The sequence below is a fragment of the Aulostomus chinensis genome, chromosome 20, assembly GCF_037954235.1.
Source record: "Aulostomus chinensis isolate RoL2024-O1b breed Wild chromosome 20, RoL_Achi_v1.0, whole genome shotgun sequence".
Classification (NCBI taxonomy): domain Eukaryota; kingdom Metazoa; phylum Chordata; class Actinopteri; order Syngnathiformes; family Aulostomidae; genus Aulostomus; species Aulostomus chinensis.
In genome coordinates this window covers 14,516,363-14,536,390 of record NC_141339.1, presented here as the reverse complement: position 1 = coordinate 14,536,390, position 20,028 = coordinate 14,516,363, and the positions used below count along the sequence as shown (strand labels likewise).

Sequence of the window (20,028 nt, the reverse complement as noted above, 5' to 3'; positions counted from 1 at the left end):
AACAAAACATCCAAACAGGGAGCTTCCAGTAATTGTTTAATCCTGCACTGAGGGGAGTGTTACAGAAAAGTAAAGTGATGCAATCAGACTTCCTTGGAACAGACTAGAGGGCACATTTTCTTGTCCATATTCGGGTGAGTGCTCCTTTTAGTTTTATTGAAATTAAATGTCATATAATTAATTATTTTGTCAATTTACAATATAAAAAGGAACACAGGAAAATATTTCCATCCATTCCTCCATTTTCTTCCGCTTATCCTGTTAAGGGTGGCGGGGGGCTGGAGCCTATCCTTGCAGTTTTCAGGCATGACACGGGGTTCACCCTGGACAGGTCACCAGTCCATCACAGGGCCAACACATAGAGACAGACAACCATTCACACTCACAGTCACACCTACAGTCAATTTAGAGTATCAATCAGCCTCGTCCCCTCTTGATGTCTTTGGACTGTGGGAGGAAGCCGGAGTATCCGAGAGAACCCACACAGGTACAGGGAGAACATGCAGACTCCACACAGAAAGATCCCGTGCCCGAGCCGGGGCTCAAACCTGGAACCTTCTTGCTTTGAGGTGATAGATAGTTCTAACCACTGCACCACCGTGCCACATGAAAATATATCCAGTAAATATGAATTTTTCCTTGATTACAAAAAGGTTTAAATCCTCAAACTACGATTCAAAATTAGTTGGAAAAAAAAGAATAATCAAATAATTACATAATTGACTTGTGTAAACCGAGACAGGTGGACACATTTTCCATCCTAGGTAAGAGAGTGGAGTGATTACCTTGTTTCCCATAAACTGTGTCGGGCGCTTCCAGGAGTGCACCTTCAAAGATGGAGGCAGGCAAATTTTACCCTCTGGATCTTCAAAGAATGACTGGAGACACACACAAAAAAACAACAACATAATATGAGAATGAAATGCAGAAAATATAATGTGATGGACATCATTGAAGTCACTTTTTAAAGTCAATACAAATTCTACATGTTGCAGTTAACTGTTTCTTTTAATTATTTTTTAATTTTCAACTTTCAATTTACAGGATTTGAGCTCCTTGTCGTTTTTCCATCGTCAGAGCTTCTGCTCCAGTCCCATCTCTCCTTGTTGACTTCTGCATCATTCCACTCAGGCCAAATAGGGAATTTGAAGGTGAGTGAGTCATTCTCTGAGGAAGCAGTGACTCTGAAATGATAAGACATACAGTTACTGTTCACTGAATTTGTTCTTGTAAACATAACAAATTACACAATGCTCGAATTTACAGGACATGCTAAAGCACACACATACACACACACACACATGTGTACATACACACACATATATCGAGATAGATATAGATATATTTGTGTATGTGTGTGTGTGTGTGCGTGCGTGTGTGTGTTTGTGCGTGTGTGTGTCCCTCTCCCCCTTGTAGGGTGGTTCTGTGTCATCCTCTAGCTTGGGTCCTCTACCAGAGGCCTTGGAGCCTGAGGGTTCTACACAGTATCTTAGCTGTTCCAAGGACTGCACTCTTCTGGACTGAGTGTTGGTCCTAGAATCTGTTGGAGCCTCTCTACCAGTTTGGGGGTCACCACCCCGAGTGCTCCTACTACCACAGGGACCACACCACCCTTGAACTTCCACATTTGTTCAGCTGTTCTTAAACCCCTGGTACTTCTCAGCCTTCTCGTGCCCCTTCTTCTTCCTGATGTTGGTGTCAGCTGATATTCCCACATCTATCACCACTGCCCTCACCAGCTGTTTGTCCACCACTACTATGTCCACTTAGTTCGCCAGTAGCTATTTGTCAGTCTGGAAGCTGAAGTCCCACAGCACCTTAGCCCTGTTGTTCTCAACCACTTTGGTGGTATGTCCCATTGGGATTTGGGTACTTGTAGTTCATATTTGGTACAGACGTTTCTATACACTATCCCTGCCACTTGGTTGTACCTCTCCATGTGCACTTTTGCAGCTAACATCTTACACCCTGCAACTATGTGTTGGACTGTCTCAGGGGCATCCTTACAGCCTGCTGTAGATCCTGGTGGTGTGGATCAGTGAGTCAATTTCTTGCTCATTCCAGGCATACAGCTTGATGTCATCTATGTAGAGCAGGTGGCTGATTGTTGTCCTGCTTTAGAATTGGTATTTGTAACCATTCTTTGTGATGATGTGACTGAGGGGGTTTGGGCCGACGCATAACAGTAGCGGTGACAGTGTATCTCCTTGGTGTATTCCGCACTTGATGTTAACTTAGGCTATTGGCTTTGAGTCCTCTAGGGTCGTCTTTCACATCCCCATTGAGTTTCTGATGAAGGCTCTCAGTTTACTGTTGATGTTTTACAGTTCCAGACATTCTAGTATGTGGCACTGAGTCATAGGTTTTCTTGTAATCAATCCAGGTGGTGCACAGGTTGGTCTGTCTGCTCTTACAGTTTCCAGCAGATGTTCTGTCAACCAGTGGCTGGTGCTTGGCTCCTCGAGTGTTAGTGCCATTTCCTTTCTGAACTCCATTCATGTATTGACCCATGTGCTGACTTATCTTAGCTGCAGTGATACCTGACAGGAGCTTCCATGTTGTGAAGTGGAAAGTTATTTTTTGGTAGTTGGATAGGATGGGTCTCTTCTGAGGGTCCCTCATGATCAGGACTGTCCTGCCCTGGGTTAGCCTGTCTGGGTGTGTCCCATCCCTTAGCAGCTGGTTCATCTGTGCTGCAAGGCATCAATGGAGTGCAGTCAGCTTTTTCAGCCAGTATGTGTGGATCATATCGGGGCCTGGTGCTGTCCAGTTCTTCATCTTTGACACTCTGTCTTGGATGTCTGCCACTTAGATGGTTACTGGTTCTTGTGCTGGGAGGTTTCTGTGGTCAGTTCTCAGATCCACCAGCCACTGTGCATCAGTGTTGTGTGATGCTTCTCTTTCCCATATGCCCTTCCAGTACTCATAAGCTCTTGGTGGGCCTGGTTATTACCCTGCCACTGAGAGTACACTTTGACTGGGCCGGTGAAGAACATGTTGTTTATTCTCCTGGCCTCTACCTCCTTGGTGTATCTCTTCAGTCAGGGGCTAGAGCTGTTAGCCTTTGTTTGGCAGTTTCAAGTGCCTCTGGTATGGATAGCTTGGTGAATTTCTGAGGTACACCATCATTCACCATATTTCCTCACTGCAGTTGCTAGTTGGTTAACTTCTCTCTTTGTTGCCGTTATTTTGGCTCTAACCTTCTCTTCCATGGAGGGTATTGTTTCCTATGCTCCGTGTCCATGCCCAGCTTGTAACTCCAGTATTACTGTTGCTGTACTGTGCATCATATATGTATATACATACATATATGTGTGTATATATATTTATGTACACACATATATCTTCATATACATTCTATACCCTCATATATATATATATATATATATATATATATATATATATACACACACACACACACACACACATACATACACATATAGTATTGATTTGGATTCCCCATGTCAGCAACTTGGAAGCCACTGTACATCTCATAATTTGGAACATTTTAAGAGATTAAAATGCTGAATTTTTGATGAACATGAAAAGAATGAAACTGGTACGAAAATGTTCATATAAAACAAAAACGAAATGAAATAAAAAGAAGTGTGTCCTACATTTCCAGTCTATTACTAATAATTTGTGTCAGTTTGGAGTCTCTTGGTCTCTAAACTATTCATACAAAATATCTAACACCACGAAGGCCTACATTTCCTGTCCAGTCCTTCTATCTGGTGCCAGCGTGCACTCCCTATTCCACTAAAACACGACCGAGGCAAAGAGAGATTGTCAGAGCGTATCCATGAATATTGGACACACAGTACTTGTATTTATAAGACGTATGGGTGGACTGTTGACCCGTCCAGCAGGATAAGTGGAAGAAAATGGATGGATGGATGGGTGGCTAATGCTAACGCAGACCTTTTCAAACGCATTTTACCAAACTCACTCTTCGCTGGAATGGCACTCTTTTTTCATTTAAATGTGTCCTGAACATCATATCTAATATTGAATGTAGGACTGCGTTAACGTCGCTGATTCGCTTCTGGTGTATAGCCGTTGGTGGAACTAAAAGCTCGAGACACATGTTGCTCACGTATGAGGCTGCGTTTTGTATACAGCTGCCATCTCCAATTTTATTAGATTTATGTAATTTTGAAGAATGGAATCTCTAATTTAGATTCTTAATATGGTGCTGTTTAAAAGAAGCCATGACTGATATTTGTATTTAACCAACAGGGAGGACGACAACGTTTTTTACAAGCTAATTTTTATTTTAAATAATACAATTCAGAGTTTACAAGCTTCACGGGAACACACCATAAAGTTTGGCTCATGTAGCATTAGCGCTCAGCTAACAGCCGCGAGCAGTTAGTAGAGAGACACGGTAGCCCCAAACATAGGCAGGTTGGTTGGTGGGTTACAGTACTGTGAGCAGCGGATGTACTTAATATAAACGTTTGTTTGAATGCCAAACTTTATTTTTTGTAAGTTAACACTTTCCTAAACATTTTGTGGTTAACGTCACTCACCTTACACAGCTGCCTGCTGGCGTCTTAGCATCCATGACAACAGTGCGTGCATGCGCGTGTGCGCGTATGTGTGTGTGGGTGTGTTTTCCTGCTCTAGCAGTAAAAAACAAGGAACGGAGTATTAAAAACTGTAAGGGTTGCCTAGCAACAGAGTTAGGCGGTGACCTGAGCTGCTGCATCACTAGTTACTATAGAGAGACTTTTCCTGAGCAAATCTGAAAAGAAACTTCAACATTTATAGACATGAAACCCCCATATAAACCTTCTGATCATTCTTATGTTTAAATTATAAGCAGCTATAGGAAATATTTAAGCTATAGATTATAATGAAAAACAATACCACCATGACGAAGATTTAAAAATCTACATGTATTATATCATTTTGATTGTCCAGATTTTGCTCATGTGTGTCACTTTGTGATGTCGGCATGCATTTTTCACTCAAGAAAACTGTACTGACTTCTCACTACAGACAAAACTGAGCGTTGTATTTGTTGTATTGTGGATGCAGTACTGGTATTCAGAGTTGCTTTGACTGGTACAACTGGCATGGTCCCATTGCATTCTTGCTCTGGTAAGGTGCGTGGAGGAGTTCAGGCTACGAGTGGTGGGCATGTCTGATGACTATCACACTGCTGCTTGAGAGAAGTCACATGGTTCTTTATCTATCTCTCTGTTGCACACACACAGACACACACAGTCTTGCACATACAGTTTTATCCATGATCATTTTTTGAGTTGACTCAACAGAAACCTAAAACTATACTACAGCTGCTTCCTGAACACTTCATTCATGTACAGATTCAGTTGTATACTTAGACATGTAGTAAACTACAATTTGCATTACTTTGACATTTAATTTTTTCCTTCCTGAAATTACTTGACTCTTATGTTAAATTGTCATTTGACGCTTTTCAACTTGCTACCATTTTATAAGAAGTCTCAAGTCCTAGCAGTCACCTGTTTTAGGCACTTTTACTTGTAAAATATGCTAATACGGAATGCTAATAAGAGAATAATCCCAGCTCAGCTGTCGTGATCCAATATGTGTAAGAAGCATTTAATTTCATAATCTGAAAAAATTGCTCTGGACCATAAATCATTAAGCCCATGCACAGAAATAACAAACTCATGTTTTCTTTTAACTAAATACTATATTTTTTCATAATACCTGTTTATCATCATTATGTTACATGATACAGATTATTACTCTAAATTTTTTTAATAAAATGAATGCATTTTAAAGCTCACAGGGAATAAATGAGACAGTCTGGAAAGATGTAACCACTCGTAGCCAATACACATCAGTTAAAATGTTTATTCTTTTTAGATTTTGCAGATTTAAAGTATTTTCACATGTAAACCTAACATCAACTTCATGTTAAAAAAAAATCCTTCACACTTTTACACTTAAACAGATTACGGTCCGTATGTACAAGAAGAGTGTCGTTCTCTGTGTGACTCGCCAGATGTGTAACCAACACACACTGTTAGAATACACACTCTAAATCAGATCTTCATGGGTTGAACCCATGCGTTGGTCAATTCTAATGGAGTTAGCGTTAGCAGCAGCCTGACTTGCTCTCAGCAGCCACAGTCTGCTGGTCCAGTTTGACTCGGTCTTCATTGCTCTCCTCGTAAGGCAAACCCTTGTCGATAGCCAAGATGTTCTCTACCAGGAAATGTGCCGCCTCATCCACATTGATGTTGTCCTGTGGAGAGAACACGTGATTAATGGCAACTGTTTTTGTCACACACACACACACACACACACACACACACACACACACACACACACACACACACACACACACTCATTAAAATTAAGCTTCACTCCCCAAAAAAGTATTTTACCTTTCAAGTACTCCAAAATTGAAGATATTTACCTCCTGTTTTATTTCTATATGTGACTCAGGAATAGCAAAGAAGTTAGCCACATTCACAAGTTAGCTTGATGTTAAGGTAACGAAAGCACATATACTGAGCAGACATCGATTGTGCCTGTTGAGAATTCATAATGTTTTTGAGCAGTTTCTCTGCTGTTTTGTTGCTGTTGTTAGCAGTCAGTCAGCTTCAAGCTAACTATATGTGGCCGCCTCTTCGTGCATTCTAGAGTCACGAGGAAGGGATACAGGTCAAGACACCAATTCGTGTGTACTTTACACACACACACAAAAACAAAAAAACAGAAAGCCATAAACTACTGTATGTATTTGTCTTTATAGACATGAAGCTTCCTATGAGAATAGCTTTAGAGGTCCCCTATAACTCTTAATTTAGACCCGGCCGTCATGAGAACAGCTGGGAAATGAATTTCAGACAACGGATACAAAATAAAAAAACACCCATTTGTTTGTGTCCTTCACACTGTGGCTAAAAGCTGTCATCCCACGGGTTGAAGAGGTAATGAATATTAATGGCCTTTCTCCAGGCTCTGCAGTAATAAGATATTTACAAATGGGACTGGGCATCTTTGGTGAAGACAAACAAAGAGGCAGTTCATTATCAAACAAAACAAAACAAAACAAAAAAAAAAGGAGGCATAAAAAAATGAGCCAATAAAATTATTGTTCCAACTCTAATTACTGAGTTGCTCAAGTCAACCTATTTTTATTGCCATTGGGAGTCCAATTACATCTAGCAAGGAGGTAATAGGATCACAGCATGTGGGTGCCTATTTAGTAGCAGGATATCTAAAAAAACTGAAGGATTGATCTTGACTACATTTGGTGGAAAGGTGGGTAATACGACACAGAACAAGCCATTCATGTTTAGAGGGGATCAGTATCACATTGATCAAATTGATATTGATGATACAATGTTTGTATTCTGTCCTCGTGGACGCACATGCACGCTCTGAGTGCTTTCTGGTTGCTTCTCATTTTAAACGGAATTTATAATGTGGTGAGAGTAAAAGGTCAGTTATTTATTTACCCAAATCTAATGTTCAAAACTGGTAGGGCATATGAATATACCTTTACAACTTTGATTACGGTTTACTATTGGATTTCGTCGGTACATCGCGGGTGTGCTCCGGTGGTGTGTATTTTTTCCATACGTTCCTGGCATTTCACCGTACGCTATGACCAAAAACAAACAGAAAAAAAAAAAAAAAAAAACCTGAGCTTCTATTGATAGAAACATCATATATAACATTTTCTAGCTCAAAACACTGTGCAGCCAACATGCAGTTAGCACACTCTTATTGTATATGGAGTAATGCATGGTTCCTCTGCAGGTTCTCGCTGGAGGGCCAGGTGACACCATGTGCTGCAGCAGAAACCAACATATCAGTGAATGGAAGTGTGCACTGGTTCCCCCAGTACGAGACTGTAGTATCTGTTGGTGGTGGTTGACAGGAGGTAGGGAGGGGGATGGGTGGGGGGTTGTTTGACACACAACACCACATGCAGAGACTAATTCAGACTGATTGTAAAACTGTTGGACTCTGCTTGTTTTGTGTGTGGTTGCAGCGACTGTAGGGATTTTGCTGCAATTAATTTATTTCTGCAGCCTTATTTATTGCCCTTTGCACCTGCCGCAGCATGGAAACGACCATGTTTATTGATTTTTTTTCCTGTTTTAGCCTTTATAAAGAGTGCACGGCCGTAGGCTTGTTTCACATGTGCTTCCATACTATCTAATGGCCAGGTTCACAGATGCGCAGTACAAAATTACAGCCCACCCCAACTCGAGCTGGCTAGGGCTGAGACTCAACTTGTCCAGTCGCTACTGGCTGATTCTACAATGTAGTACTTGCCACCCGCTTCAAAAGTCAACCACCTGCAATTAAAAGAAAAGCTAGCGGTGAGAATGGAAGTACAGAGAGTTGTTGCTATGGAAACGATACTCTGTCTCTTGTATTTCCAGTGTGAACTGGCAGGTTTCTGAGAGTACTTTCATCTCAGCTTGTCATGAGTCATCAAACTGACCTTAAGTTTATGCAATATGCATGTGCTTCTATAATAAAATAAGATTGAACTTAGTTAATATGTAGCAGTCACTATTGAGGAACGCCGTGTCTGTCAGTCTGACTGTACTGAAAATCATTCCTTGGGAATTCTAAATATTAGGATATACTTCGATACTGAACGGAGAGAGAAAAGAATATTTGAGATGATTTCACAGAATTCCAATCACAGGTTGTGTTGCGACGCACACAGATCAACACACACTGAGTGGAAATGGCCAGCAGAGAGGCTTTACTCAGTTCACATTCCCACACAGTTCACATGACACGACACGTGACGCAGCTGAGGGACCTGAATGAGTTAATATGGTTAACTGTGGCTGTGTAGCAAAGGCCATGATGGGGTGTGTCATCAGGCTTCTCGACGTGTTCAACTTTCCTAAAAAATGCTGAGTGAAAGAAGGACCCCAAGCTTTCAAGATTACCACAACAGCTCCCATGTGACAGGAAAAGGAAGTGAGCAGCAAGAAGAGGAACTTTTGACTTTTTTTGTGGTTGAGATTAGCATCGGACAAAACAGCATCTTTTCAAAAAGTGAATTTTGTTGAAGTTTGTGATGCAAATATTAGACAAAATAAACTTGACAAAACAGATGAGTGAAGTCAAGTCATATGCTTTAAGTACTTGAGGTGTCCTTGTATATCCTACTACTGAGGCTCAAGAACAAGGCGCGCGTACGCGCACACGCACACGCACACACACACACACACACACTTTAACTCCCAGCCTGTGACACCATGACCAAAATTGAGGAGAACCACTCCAGTAGCTTATCTCTCAGAGCCCTGTCTCGTAAACCCTAACAGCCCTGAACTGCGTTATCAATCACCGCCATGTGATACCATATCACACACCAGCGGTCCAGAACATCTTTTGGTTGGTCGGAAAGATAAATGTTCACAGATTATAAATGCATGCATGACTGAAAAAAGAAAACGAAAAACAGGCAAGAAAAAGAAAGACAGAAAGAAAAAAAACCTAGCCAAATAATTTGTTTCTTTTTATCAGGAAGATGCAAATAAAAGGCTGAATTTCAGTAAACTCGATGGAGGGGTTGAGAGAGAACCCTTTACATTTTAGGGAAAATCCATTTAAAAAAAAAAAAAGGAAGTGGTTTTTTTTTTCCATTGGGTTTGGTTGAGGCTTGAGCTCCGAGTGCCTTCTAGTTTCCTTAAATGTTACAGGGCTTGTTTAATAGTTTTCACGTCTATTCTTAACATTTTAGCTCCAAATTAGCATGGCTACATTCTGAGTGGAAAGTGCACATCTACAGTCTACGAGCGTCTAATAAACCCGTGTGGCTCCGCAACAATCAGTGCATTGTGACGGGTGTGAGTACACCATTCAGAGGAGGCCTGATTTCCCCAGAGGATAATTTTTGAGGATTTCCCGTCCGCTATGGAGGGGAGAGAAGATGCCATTGAGTAAAAGTGTCTTCTTTTATTCTTGTATGCATCTTCGAGCTCTTATCATATTTGATTGATGCCACGCCTTTCTATGTCAAATTAGATTTTAACCCGTTACTAAATCTTGTTTTAAAGGCAATATTTATTGCCTATGATACGCGATACTTCAGCCATCATTAATATGAACCCTAACTTTTGTCTGACAAACACCTTGCTAACGGCTTTATCCTGCCAACGGGTTAGAAAGGTCGTCAGACCCCAGGGTCAAATATTCATCCTCCTAACTTTCCTCCAAATTTCATCAAAATCCCTTTATTAGTTTTCTGATGTTTGCTAACACACAAGCAAGGGGTCCGATTACATCCTTGGCAAAAGTAGGAACCAGAAATAAACACAAAAAAAAAAAAGACTCAGTAAGAAGAGAATGTTTGACTAAAGGGCCTGTCGAATCAATACAGGCGGTAAAATTACTTTATGCATACTTGCATCAAATAGCCTCCCCATCAGATGTATTGAGCTCTCACCTTAGCCGATGTTTCAAACCAGCCCAGAAAGCCTGTTTCTTTGCAGAAATTGTCCATTATGGCCATGTTGTTGGAGCCCTCTTTCTTCTGGTCGCATTTATTGGCGAGCAGCACAGAGGGGATGGGGTTGCCATTAGCCAGCTTCACCTTGCTGTCCAGGTCGTGCTTCCACTTCGACACAACCTCAAACGTGGAGCCTCTGGTGACATCGAACACCACAAACGCCCCCACGGCTTCTTTGTAGTACACCCGCGTCATGTTACCAAATCGTTCTTGACCTGAGGGGGACAGAAAAAAAGAATTTAGGCGGATTTTTCCATTTTCACAAGTAAGCTTGGTGAGTAATCAGACTTTATGAAAGATTTTTTTAAACCAAATGTCTTGCCGTGCACATGGTTGCATTTGATTCTCCATTTTGTCAGATCGCTACTATTTTCTCTCCTCTGTGGTGGCAAAACAATGAGGATAGAGATGGTTCTTATTTGACCTACTTTCCCTATTTTGCCATGGGCCTAATCCGCACAGAGAATGGCACAAGTAATCTGCCGTAATAATAAGCCCATTCTCTCTGGTCTTTCTCAGAGAAAATATGAGGTGATACTTCACAAGGCGAAGCGAGATGAATAACATGAGGATAGAAGGCGTCATCAAACTGAGAGGGTTTCTTCTCTAACACAACCAGGCGACTTCTGCATTTTGTTCCATGTATCTCCCGAACTCTGCAGTCGTCCCACACCAAGAGGGTTGATAAGTATTTGAAATCCTGATAGGATGATGCCAACAAAGGTTCCACGCCTTCATTTAACTAACTTACACATGAAGCAAAATATGAGCCAGTCTACCTTTAAGACCTTTACGTCGAGGCTAAAGCTCTAAATTTATCGAATTACTTATCATGAATGTTGCTGGTTACAGTTTCAAAAAAGCAAAGAAATAAAAAAAAGGTTTTACATGAGCGTCAACAAAGCAATCCTATCAACAAAACTTAGGGGTTATTCACAAAAGTTTCAGACTTTTTTTGAGCATTGTTAAGTCTAAATCAGTTACATCGGGTATTTATTAACATTTAAAAAAAAACACATTTGGTGGTTTTAATCCAGAAATATGATATATTCATATTCATTCTTATTATGATTTCTAGCTCTGTTTTATTACGTGAACTATTGTGTCTGAGGACAACAGATGAAAATCAGCAATATTGCTAAATCTGTTGTGATATCTGCATGTACACTGTCGCCGGTCCAAATAAACCATCCAATATCCAAAATTTCAACCTCCTGCAGTCTGGCAGTTACCTCAAACACAAGAAAAGTGATGATTCTCATCTCCAATCATCCTCTGTAGAGAAAAAAAAACAGAAACTAAGCGTATTTCTATATCCTTGGTACAAAAAGCCCTGAACGATAAACCTTGAAGGGGGTTTCCTTCGTGATTAAGAATGGGCCCGTAGTTTTCACAGGTACTGACTATTACAGTACATAGCTGCACGTTCCTCCATTGCTCTGTGTCATCAAATGACATCCATCCGGCTCAAAATGTTAGCATTCTGTAACAATAGATTAAAAAAAAAAACATAAAAAATCAGGCTTGATTTTATCTCTGTAAATCGTAATCGTTCGTGTAAAGCCCTGTGTGAAGCGACGGCACCTTTGCAAAATAACCTCAAGGGGACGTTTTATGCTGGAAACTTGTTTACACGTTGAATGATTGTAAAACTTCACCGAAGAAACTGAACAAACAAATTCCACGACGCAAGTCTCCATCAAAACCTGCTATTTTCTGTGTTTGCGTTGCTATCAGCTAGCTACTTAGCGAGGACGTTGTTGTTGTTTCACAGATGAAGCAGAAGTTGCGGAGAATGATGACCCCAGTCTCTGTGAACGAAGCTTGTCTAATTTAATTCTAATTTTATTATATTTCCGCTAAACTGCTCCCAGATGAAGACATCATAGAGGGGAAGAATAAACGCACAGGAGACGGTGAACAGCCTCCACTCGAGCAACAGAGAGTCACACACTAAAAAAGACTAATCATGAATGGCATCGAGGAACTGTGAGCACAGCTTCTCCGAGCACACTCGCACTTCAGGTACTTACCCAAACACACCAAGAGTGGTGTGGTGCAGTGCGGGTGTGAGTAGTGAGAGAGTGAATACACTGTGGGGCCTACAGGCCTGACGGTAATTGCTCATAATTGAGAGTCTAATTTTAGCCAATGTAACCCCAGGTGAATACACCAGAGACGCGACACAGTGGGATAAAGAGCTGCAGTAAGGCCTTCCTTTCCAGGCCTTGCTGAGCTCTTACGTCCAGTGTGGGAACGTCAGCATATGGACAGAAATAACAGGCTTGATCATTTCCAAGGCGCTTGTCCGACTTTTATTCTATTGGTCGGTAGATGATCCCTGGAAACATTAGTGGTCAGTATAAGGTCATATATTTCAGTATCTTGGGTCTGTTGAGGTGCCCCCAGATGTTTCCAGCTGTTTTACACTAATTTTACTCAGCTAAATGAAAGAAAAAGGAACGTAAAGTCAAATATTTGCATATTCTGAGGGTCAGTAACGTTCATAATGATGGAAAGGACAACCCATTCTGTAAACTTTTTTTTTTTAAAGACAGCATGATAGCATGTGTGAGTATTCAACACTTCACTTGATTTTCTGGCACATCCAGTCCTTATCTGTGGATCGATACCAAGCAGAGCCAGTCTCTAAGAGTGTCCTTCCAAAGAGAACTGGCTGGATGGAAAAGACTTGTATTGAGTGATTATATTGACACACACACACACACACACACACACACACACACACGACTGTCACAGTTATTTGAAGTATTGATATGTTTGCTGTGGTTCCACGCAAAAGTCACTAACATTAAATGACAACAAATCCCATGATGCCTGACCCCATCACTAATTACTCTGCTGCTTTTATTAAACCAACCTGGGTCTCTGAAGACAAATAAAATTGTCACAAAATGCCTTAACCACAACTGCCAAGATTTATAACTTCCATTTTATCCACTTATCCTCTTTACCTCCCAACTACAACTGTCTTTGTTGAAACTGCTCATTAAAAATATACAGCAGACCAATATTACTCAGACAGGGTAGTCACGTATCTCATGATATACTGCAATACCTGTAGTAACGGTATCCCTAAAGTTTTGCTATAGATTGGTTGCTTGGTCTGGAACTCATTTTTAGCAGCAAAGACACAATATAAAATAAATATTATCAGAATAATGCCGGTATCCTTTTGTCTTCATGAGCAAATTCAAGGAACTTTTAGGTACCTGTCTGCTACTTCAGAACCACAGACAAGGCCGTGGGTTAGGTAGAGTATATTCTAAAGGCAAAGACTCAAAGCTGCACAACCCACAGTTAGATGAAGGATAAACTGGTCAGGCTTTCTGCCACTGGGTCAGCAGTTCCCAAGTTGGACTTGATTTAACTTGCAGGCCAAGTATGTGGAAAGATTGGGAACAAGGTGATGCACAAGGAGGGACTAAGGCTGCCAATTTCGACCAAAGCTTGTGGTGAAGTGTAAACTGAGCTGAAGAATCCATGAAAATATTTGTGAAGATCTTATTTAATACAGTTGGGGGGGGGGGGGTGGACAAGACAAAAATGAACGTTCTGTTTTCCTTCGCCACTTGCAGATCTCTAATGTTGACTATCCGTCTATTATTACTGCCAACAGTATGCGAGGGGTTTGGTTGCTTGTCTGTTAGCAGGATTTACGGTAAATAAATATCAAGAGTGGTCAAAATCTTAATCAGGACTCAAATTTTTTTTTATTTCAAAAGGAATTCTGTGTGATGTGGAAACATGAGACATTCTAATTCATATTAATTAAATGTGTCTGGAAATATTTCCTGGACCTTGATGGGGAAAAAATAAAAAGATTTTTGAAAGTCTTTTAATATAACTAGTCGGGCACACATACTTATAAAGATAGATCATAGGTAGATAAATATATACATACACACACTGCACCGCATATATCATTGATAGTATCCATGATAACGAGTGTTCTTTTTAATGTGTTTATAATTATCTCACAAAAATGTCACAATTCGATTTTTTGTTTCCATAAAAAAAAAAAAAAACAGCAAAAAAGAAAAATGAACAAATACGATCACACATGTTAAAACCATTCATGACTGTCATGTGCGTCTAACTCAATCAGCATAAACCACAGGATTGGAATAAGCAGTATTAACAATAGCGTATCAGTGAGTGCCAGAGAGGAGCATGACACTGCAGGAGCACGCTGAGCTCTACACGCCGCCGCCGCCTTCAATACACAACATGAGACAAACGCTTACAGTGGAATGACAAGGATGTCTGAACCGAAACAGTAGATATGTGAACTGCTGCCGAGATTCTAAAAGGCTAAACAAGGACAGAACTGTTCACCCCACTGACAAATATTACTGCGTGATCTCAAGTGCAATTACAGTAAACTCTCCGGTTGTGAACACGTTAAAAAAAAAAAAACACAAAAAAAACCCTGAAAACAACAGGATGAAAAAAAGGGAAGCAGTTGAGTTACAGCCACAACATCATCTCTTGTTTGTTGTGTGGGAGAAAGAAAGCAAAATCTCATCATTATCTACAGCCCTGGCAACTCCAGTTTCCTCTCTCTACGCTCGTACATTTTGCTATTCTGTGGGTGGGTTACCATAGAAACTGTCCAAGCCAGACACGGCAGTAGCAACAGCAGCAGTCTCTGTCTGTTGTTAGGAGGCAACTGGCTGTGAAAGCTACCCGCGCGCCCTCCTTACAACACTAAAATAATCAAGACAACACAAGGTCATGTCATGAAGGTAGTCTTCAGCACAAGCTTTCACCGGGAGAATGCGAACAACACATGACCGGCACGTTCAAATTCCACTGAGCAGCATGTGAGGGCTGACTTACTTAAGCCTACTACAGCCTTTAGCACCAAACTGAGGGGAAAATCCCTGAACTTGTCGTGGTACTACCCCTTTGCCTCTTACTCTCAGATCAATTACCATGCGTGACCGGTTTACGCTATTTGTCTACTACCTTGGGTGTTAAAATGGGGAGTTTCTGTAGTAACTACCATAAAATATAAACACGACATGCTCACACGATACTACAACTACTGCTGCGACCAACTAGCAGTTACAAAAGACACAATATGCACAAAGAGAAGGACAAAATCAGTCGCCAAGACTGACACTTCAGAAAAAGGGAGCTAAAGGATCTTTTCCTTGCCCTTTTAGAACAAACTAAATGATCAAAAAAATCCACCATTTTTCAAAACAAATTGCCCCTGTTATGAAATTAGCTTGCTTGAGATGTTTCACCTGTCATTCAAGAGGCTTCTTCAGCTCTAACTGTAGGAGGGTCCCGCGCATTTAACCTCTGCGATGGCTAAGAACGCTGAAGTTGCTGACTCTTCCAGCCATCACTCAAGTTAATAGGGTCACATGGGTCAAGGTGTGAATGGGTGTTGAACTGAATGGGGAGGGATCCATGGAAGACTCTCCACCAGTTAAGTAAAAGTGAAGATGTGAGGTGAATCGTCAAACATTAACTGGACTGACGAACCTAAAAAGGATTGATTCACTGACAGAAGCGCGTTCACCTCCCGAAGACTAGGTGGCTGACTAACTGCATCACGTACCAGGACTGTTAGCGAGTCCCTGTCAAACTGTGCTCTTGGATATTCCATCCATTTTCTACTCCTTATCCTGTTAAGGGCCGCAGGGGGGCTGGAGCCTATCCCAGCAGCCTTCAGGTGAGAGGCGGGGTTCACCCTTGACAGGTCAACAGTCCATCACAGGGCCAACACATAGAGACAGACAACCATCAACCAGTGTCAATCAGCCTCGTCCCCTCTTGATGTCTTTGGACTGTGGGAGGAAGCTGGAGTACCAGAGAGAACCCACACAGGAACAGGGAGAACATGGAGACTCCACACAGAAAGATCCCGTGCTGGAGCCGGGGCTCGAACCTGGAACCTTCTTGCTGTGAGGCAACAGTGCTGACCACTGCACCACCAGGCCACCCTTAGTCCAGAGGGCATCACGGTGGTTCAGTGGTGTGAGGAATTTTGCCTCCCAGCAAGACGGTTCTGGGTTTGAGTCCTTTCTGTGTTGAGTTTGCATTTTTTTCTCTGTGGGTTCTCTCTGGGTGCTCCTGCCTCCTCCCTCACACACCAAAAAGGTATGAATGTAAGTGCAGTTATCTGTCTAAGTGTGTCAGTCCTGTGATGGACTGGCAACCTTGTCCAGGGTCTACCACACCTATCACCCAATGGCAGCTGGGAAAGCCCCCGCCACCCTGAGAGGACAAGTGGTTGACTCGGCATGGCTGGATGGAGAGCAGCCGCTGCTTACTGCGTACTGGTAGAATTACTGGTTAAATACCCCAGCGGGACCTACAGTACATGCACAGAAGCATCAGCCCCCGCCGTTATCTAGCTTGCAAACGTCCGATCAGAACTGCAACAACAGGTAACAAAGTACAAGTCATAAGTTAAGTCTTAGGAGGGCCACCACCCAAATCGCCTGAGATACACCAAGTACTTGAATGAGTATCTTCACTCACGCAAAGCACTTTGATGAGAGCCACTGTACACATTTTTTAAGTACAACCTTCTGCTCCAACAGGTTTTTTTTTTTTTTTTTTTTTTAGTTCTCCAAGGTCCATTTTTTCCCCCCTCCTTTATGTCATGGTGATTATCACCCTGTCCAGCGGTTCAGACAAAGCCATGAGAGAGTAGCAATTTTGTGTGAAAAGGGGGTTGGAAATCCACCATTTTCAAGCTGACTTCGATCGTGCCCCCATCTTCTATAGGACGCTGATTACTATCATTCCTCCCAGACTGTAATCATTATTAAGGTTGGCAAAAGACAATTCTGAAGGTGCTCTCAGTGTTGCTGAGATAATACCTTCTCCTTTTCCACGCGATTAAATGGCTTAATGGTTGGTCTTAACGACTTGGCAAATATACCTCCAGCTTTCACACCCACGTCTCGTTACTTATTTTATCCTCAGAGTTTCCTCAGGCCAGACCTTGGTGTGGGTTTGAATAATGAGATTTCATATCTGTGTCATCTAACCTCAAACTTTCTCACTGGTCAGCGTGTGTGCGCACCTTTAAATTGTTACATTTCCCCAATATGTGCAAGCGTATTCCCTCGTCTCTATGAATGATATCAGTCCATCAATCTGTGAGTGTGTGTTGTGTCAGTGTTTTATTTACCCTCGCAGATTGTCTGATCGACTGTTGTCTGGCTGTGACAAGTAGACAGCCTTCCCCGGCACTCAGTCACAGATGCCCCTGCACACCCAGCCTGTGCTGGCAGGGTCCTGGGGATGGTGGCGGGGGGAGGCATAGCCCATACTGCCAGTCAGACGGTGACAGACACGCAAGTTGTGACGACAACCCCTAAACCCAACTGTCCGTCCTCTACTGCTGTAGGCAAAGGAATAAAAACAGCAGTCTTCTAACCATCTGTCCCGATCTGTCTCTTGTTTGATTGCGGCAAAGGATGGATAACCATGGTGGCGTGCAAAAATACACTACAGCATACGGGTTCACAATCTTTTCCAAGAAGTACTAACCAAACCCATAATCCTCAAGTGCAGCAGTAGTGGAGGGTGCTGGAACCATCTGAATGTTTACCTAACTGTTGGCCGTTGTGAGTTTTATGAGTTCCCGTGTAAGAGGAACCTGGCAGGGGAAGTACAATTTCCCTTTCTGACAAGAAATGTGGCAGATTTAGATAGTAGCAAGTGAGCTGGTAACAACAAAATGTGGGTCAGTTGGTCATGATTGTAGTTATTTTAAACAACACTGAGTTGAGTTTTGTTTTTGTTTTTTTGCAGTGTCCCATGAGGTGAGTGGTCCCTGAACTCTCCAGATGACTATCAACAGTCTTTGCCTTCCCTCGGTTCTCTTGTCATCTCTACGCCAAATGAAATATTTCATGGTCACAACTACTCTTGATTCCAGGTTTAAGACTCCTTGTTTAAAGATGAACTAAAATGTCCACACAGAAAATTTACAACTGGACCTGGAGCCGTTAAAAAAGGTGCGCCGTCACTGCTGACCTCAGTGAGAAAATATGAAAATAGCGGACTTTCAAATATACTGTAAATAGTAGATTAACAGTCGATGTATCATCTGTTTATGTAAAGGAGTTTTTGGAGCATTAAACAAACAACAAACTGAACTGTAAAAAAAATAAATAAATCAGAAAACGGTAAAGTGAACTAAGGATTTTCTCAAGTGTTTTACCACATGGTGTTAAACACGGAAAAAACAAAAAAGTATTAAATTTACATGCGCCAGTTAGCGCGGCCAACTCTTGAGTTTTTAGACTAACTTGTTTGGGTTGTCCATTTCTCACGTGTCTCTCTCACTTCCTCTAACATGTCCCTTCAAGCGTGTCCGTCCCTCTCTCCCTCTCCCTCTCTCAAACTCTAGGGTATAAATGGCGTGATGACATTTCTGTACAAGAAAGATGACAAACAGTGTGAGTTTGTGTAGGACTGCTGGAAAGGGATATTGTCTTATTTACACGTCTTGATTTCCTCTCTTTTGCTTACTCAAGCTGCAGGAATGTACCAGCTGAAGTGTGTGTGTGTGTGTGTGTGTGTGTGTGTGTGTGCCAGCCAAGTTCACCAGCTCCAGGAGGAAGTTCTTTAAACGCCCTCAGAAATATGAGCATCTTTTTGGATGCTGCACAGACGTTCTTAAAGAACAACTACCAGACTAATGGAACATGATAAAAGATAATGGTCCGTTAAGTGACTCAGATGACCATAAACACCTTTAAATCCATTGAGAGAATTCATGATGATGATGATGATGATAGGGAATGATAGAAGGGGGGCGGGGCTTTGTCGGTAATAACAACGTGACCTACATTCCACTGACAATTACGAGGTGCCGTGATCATAGAGTGGAAAAGACAACGGGCAGACGTGATGAACCGGTCTTTTGTCTTGTTACAACTTCCCTTCCTCCCTCCAGAGTTTCCCTTTAAATTATTTGATGGTTGTCAGAAAAAGAAAGAAAGAAAGAAAGAAAGAAAGAAAGAAAGAAAGAAAGAAAGAAAGAGAAGTCAGAAGCAACATGTGGTTATGTAACTTCACACGCACAACTTCATCTCAGCATTAATTGGCATCAATTTCATGAAGTTCTGCCACATAGTCGCGGACTGAGCGGGTTTCCTTACCTGCGATGTCCCACAGCTGTAACCGAACCAGCGTCTTGCTGTCCCAGTTGATGACTTTGAGGGCAAAGTCGACTCCGATGGTAGCCCGGTAGTGTTGGGAGAAAAGCTGGTGCACGTAGCGCTTGATGATGCTGGTTTTGCCGACTCCCAGCTCCCCGATCACCAGAACTTTGAACAAGTACTCTTTACACTCAGACACCGAGCCCCCGGCCATGCTGACGAGTCCTGCAACTTCACCCGGACAACTCTTGGCTCATATATATATGCGTGTGTGTGCGTGCGTATCCTCTGATGGTCTTCAGCCGTAGACTGCGCTTGTTTATAGGCTGGATGTCCAGATGCGGGAGAAATTACATTTGATTACCTCCACCA

The 20,028-nt window shown here is 41.9% G+C and overlaps 2 protein-coding genes across 4 annotated transcripts in view; both read right to left on the bottom strand.

Annotated features, from left to right (window-relative positions):
* The window catches only part of adgb (androglobin), a 51,887-nt gene extending 47,189 nt beyond the window's left edge, over window positions 1–4,698 (bottom strand). Inside the window, exons 1-3 of one of the 3 annotated variants that reach the window (XM_086189210.1) lie at window positions 4,533–4,698; window positions 1,043–1,184; window positions 786–878 (exon numbers count right to left, since the gene is read on the bottom strand). In XM_086189210.1, the coding sequence (XP_086045336.1) occupies window positions 786–878; window positions 1,043–1,184; window positions 4,533–4,567 (270 nt within the window). In that variant the 5' untranslated portion in view covers window positions 4,568–4,698. Of the gene's footprint in view, window positions 1–785; window positions 879–1,042; window positions 1,185–3,921; window positions 4,063–4,532 lie in introns of those variants that run through there. The other 2 variants (XM_086189211.1, XM_086189212.1) reach the window with 2 other exon arrangements.
* A 1,136-nt stretch (window positions 4,699–5,834) lies between these two features.
* On the bottom strand, window positions 5,835–20,028 carry rab32a (RAB32a, member RAS oncogene family). The gene is made up of 3 exons (XM_086189213.1): window positions 19,657–20,028; window positions 10,433–10,710; window positions 5,835–6,244 (listed from the first exon to the last, which is right to left on the bottom strand). The coding sequence occupies exons 1-3, from the start codon at window positions 19,868–19,870 to the stop codon at window positions 6,095–6,097; spliced, it is 642 nt and encodes a 213-aa protein (XP_086045339.1). The 5' UTR covers window positions 19,871–20,028; the 3' UTR covers window positions 5,835–6,094.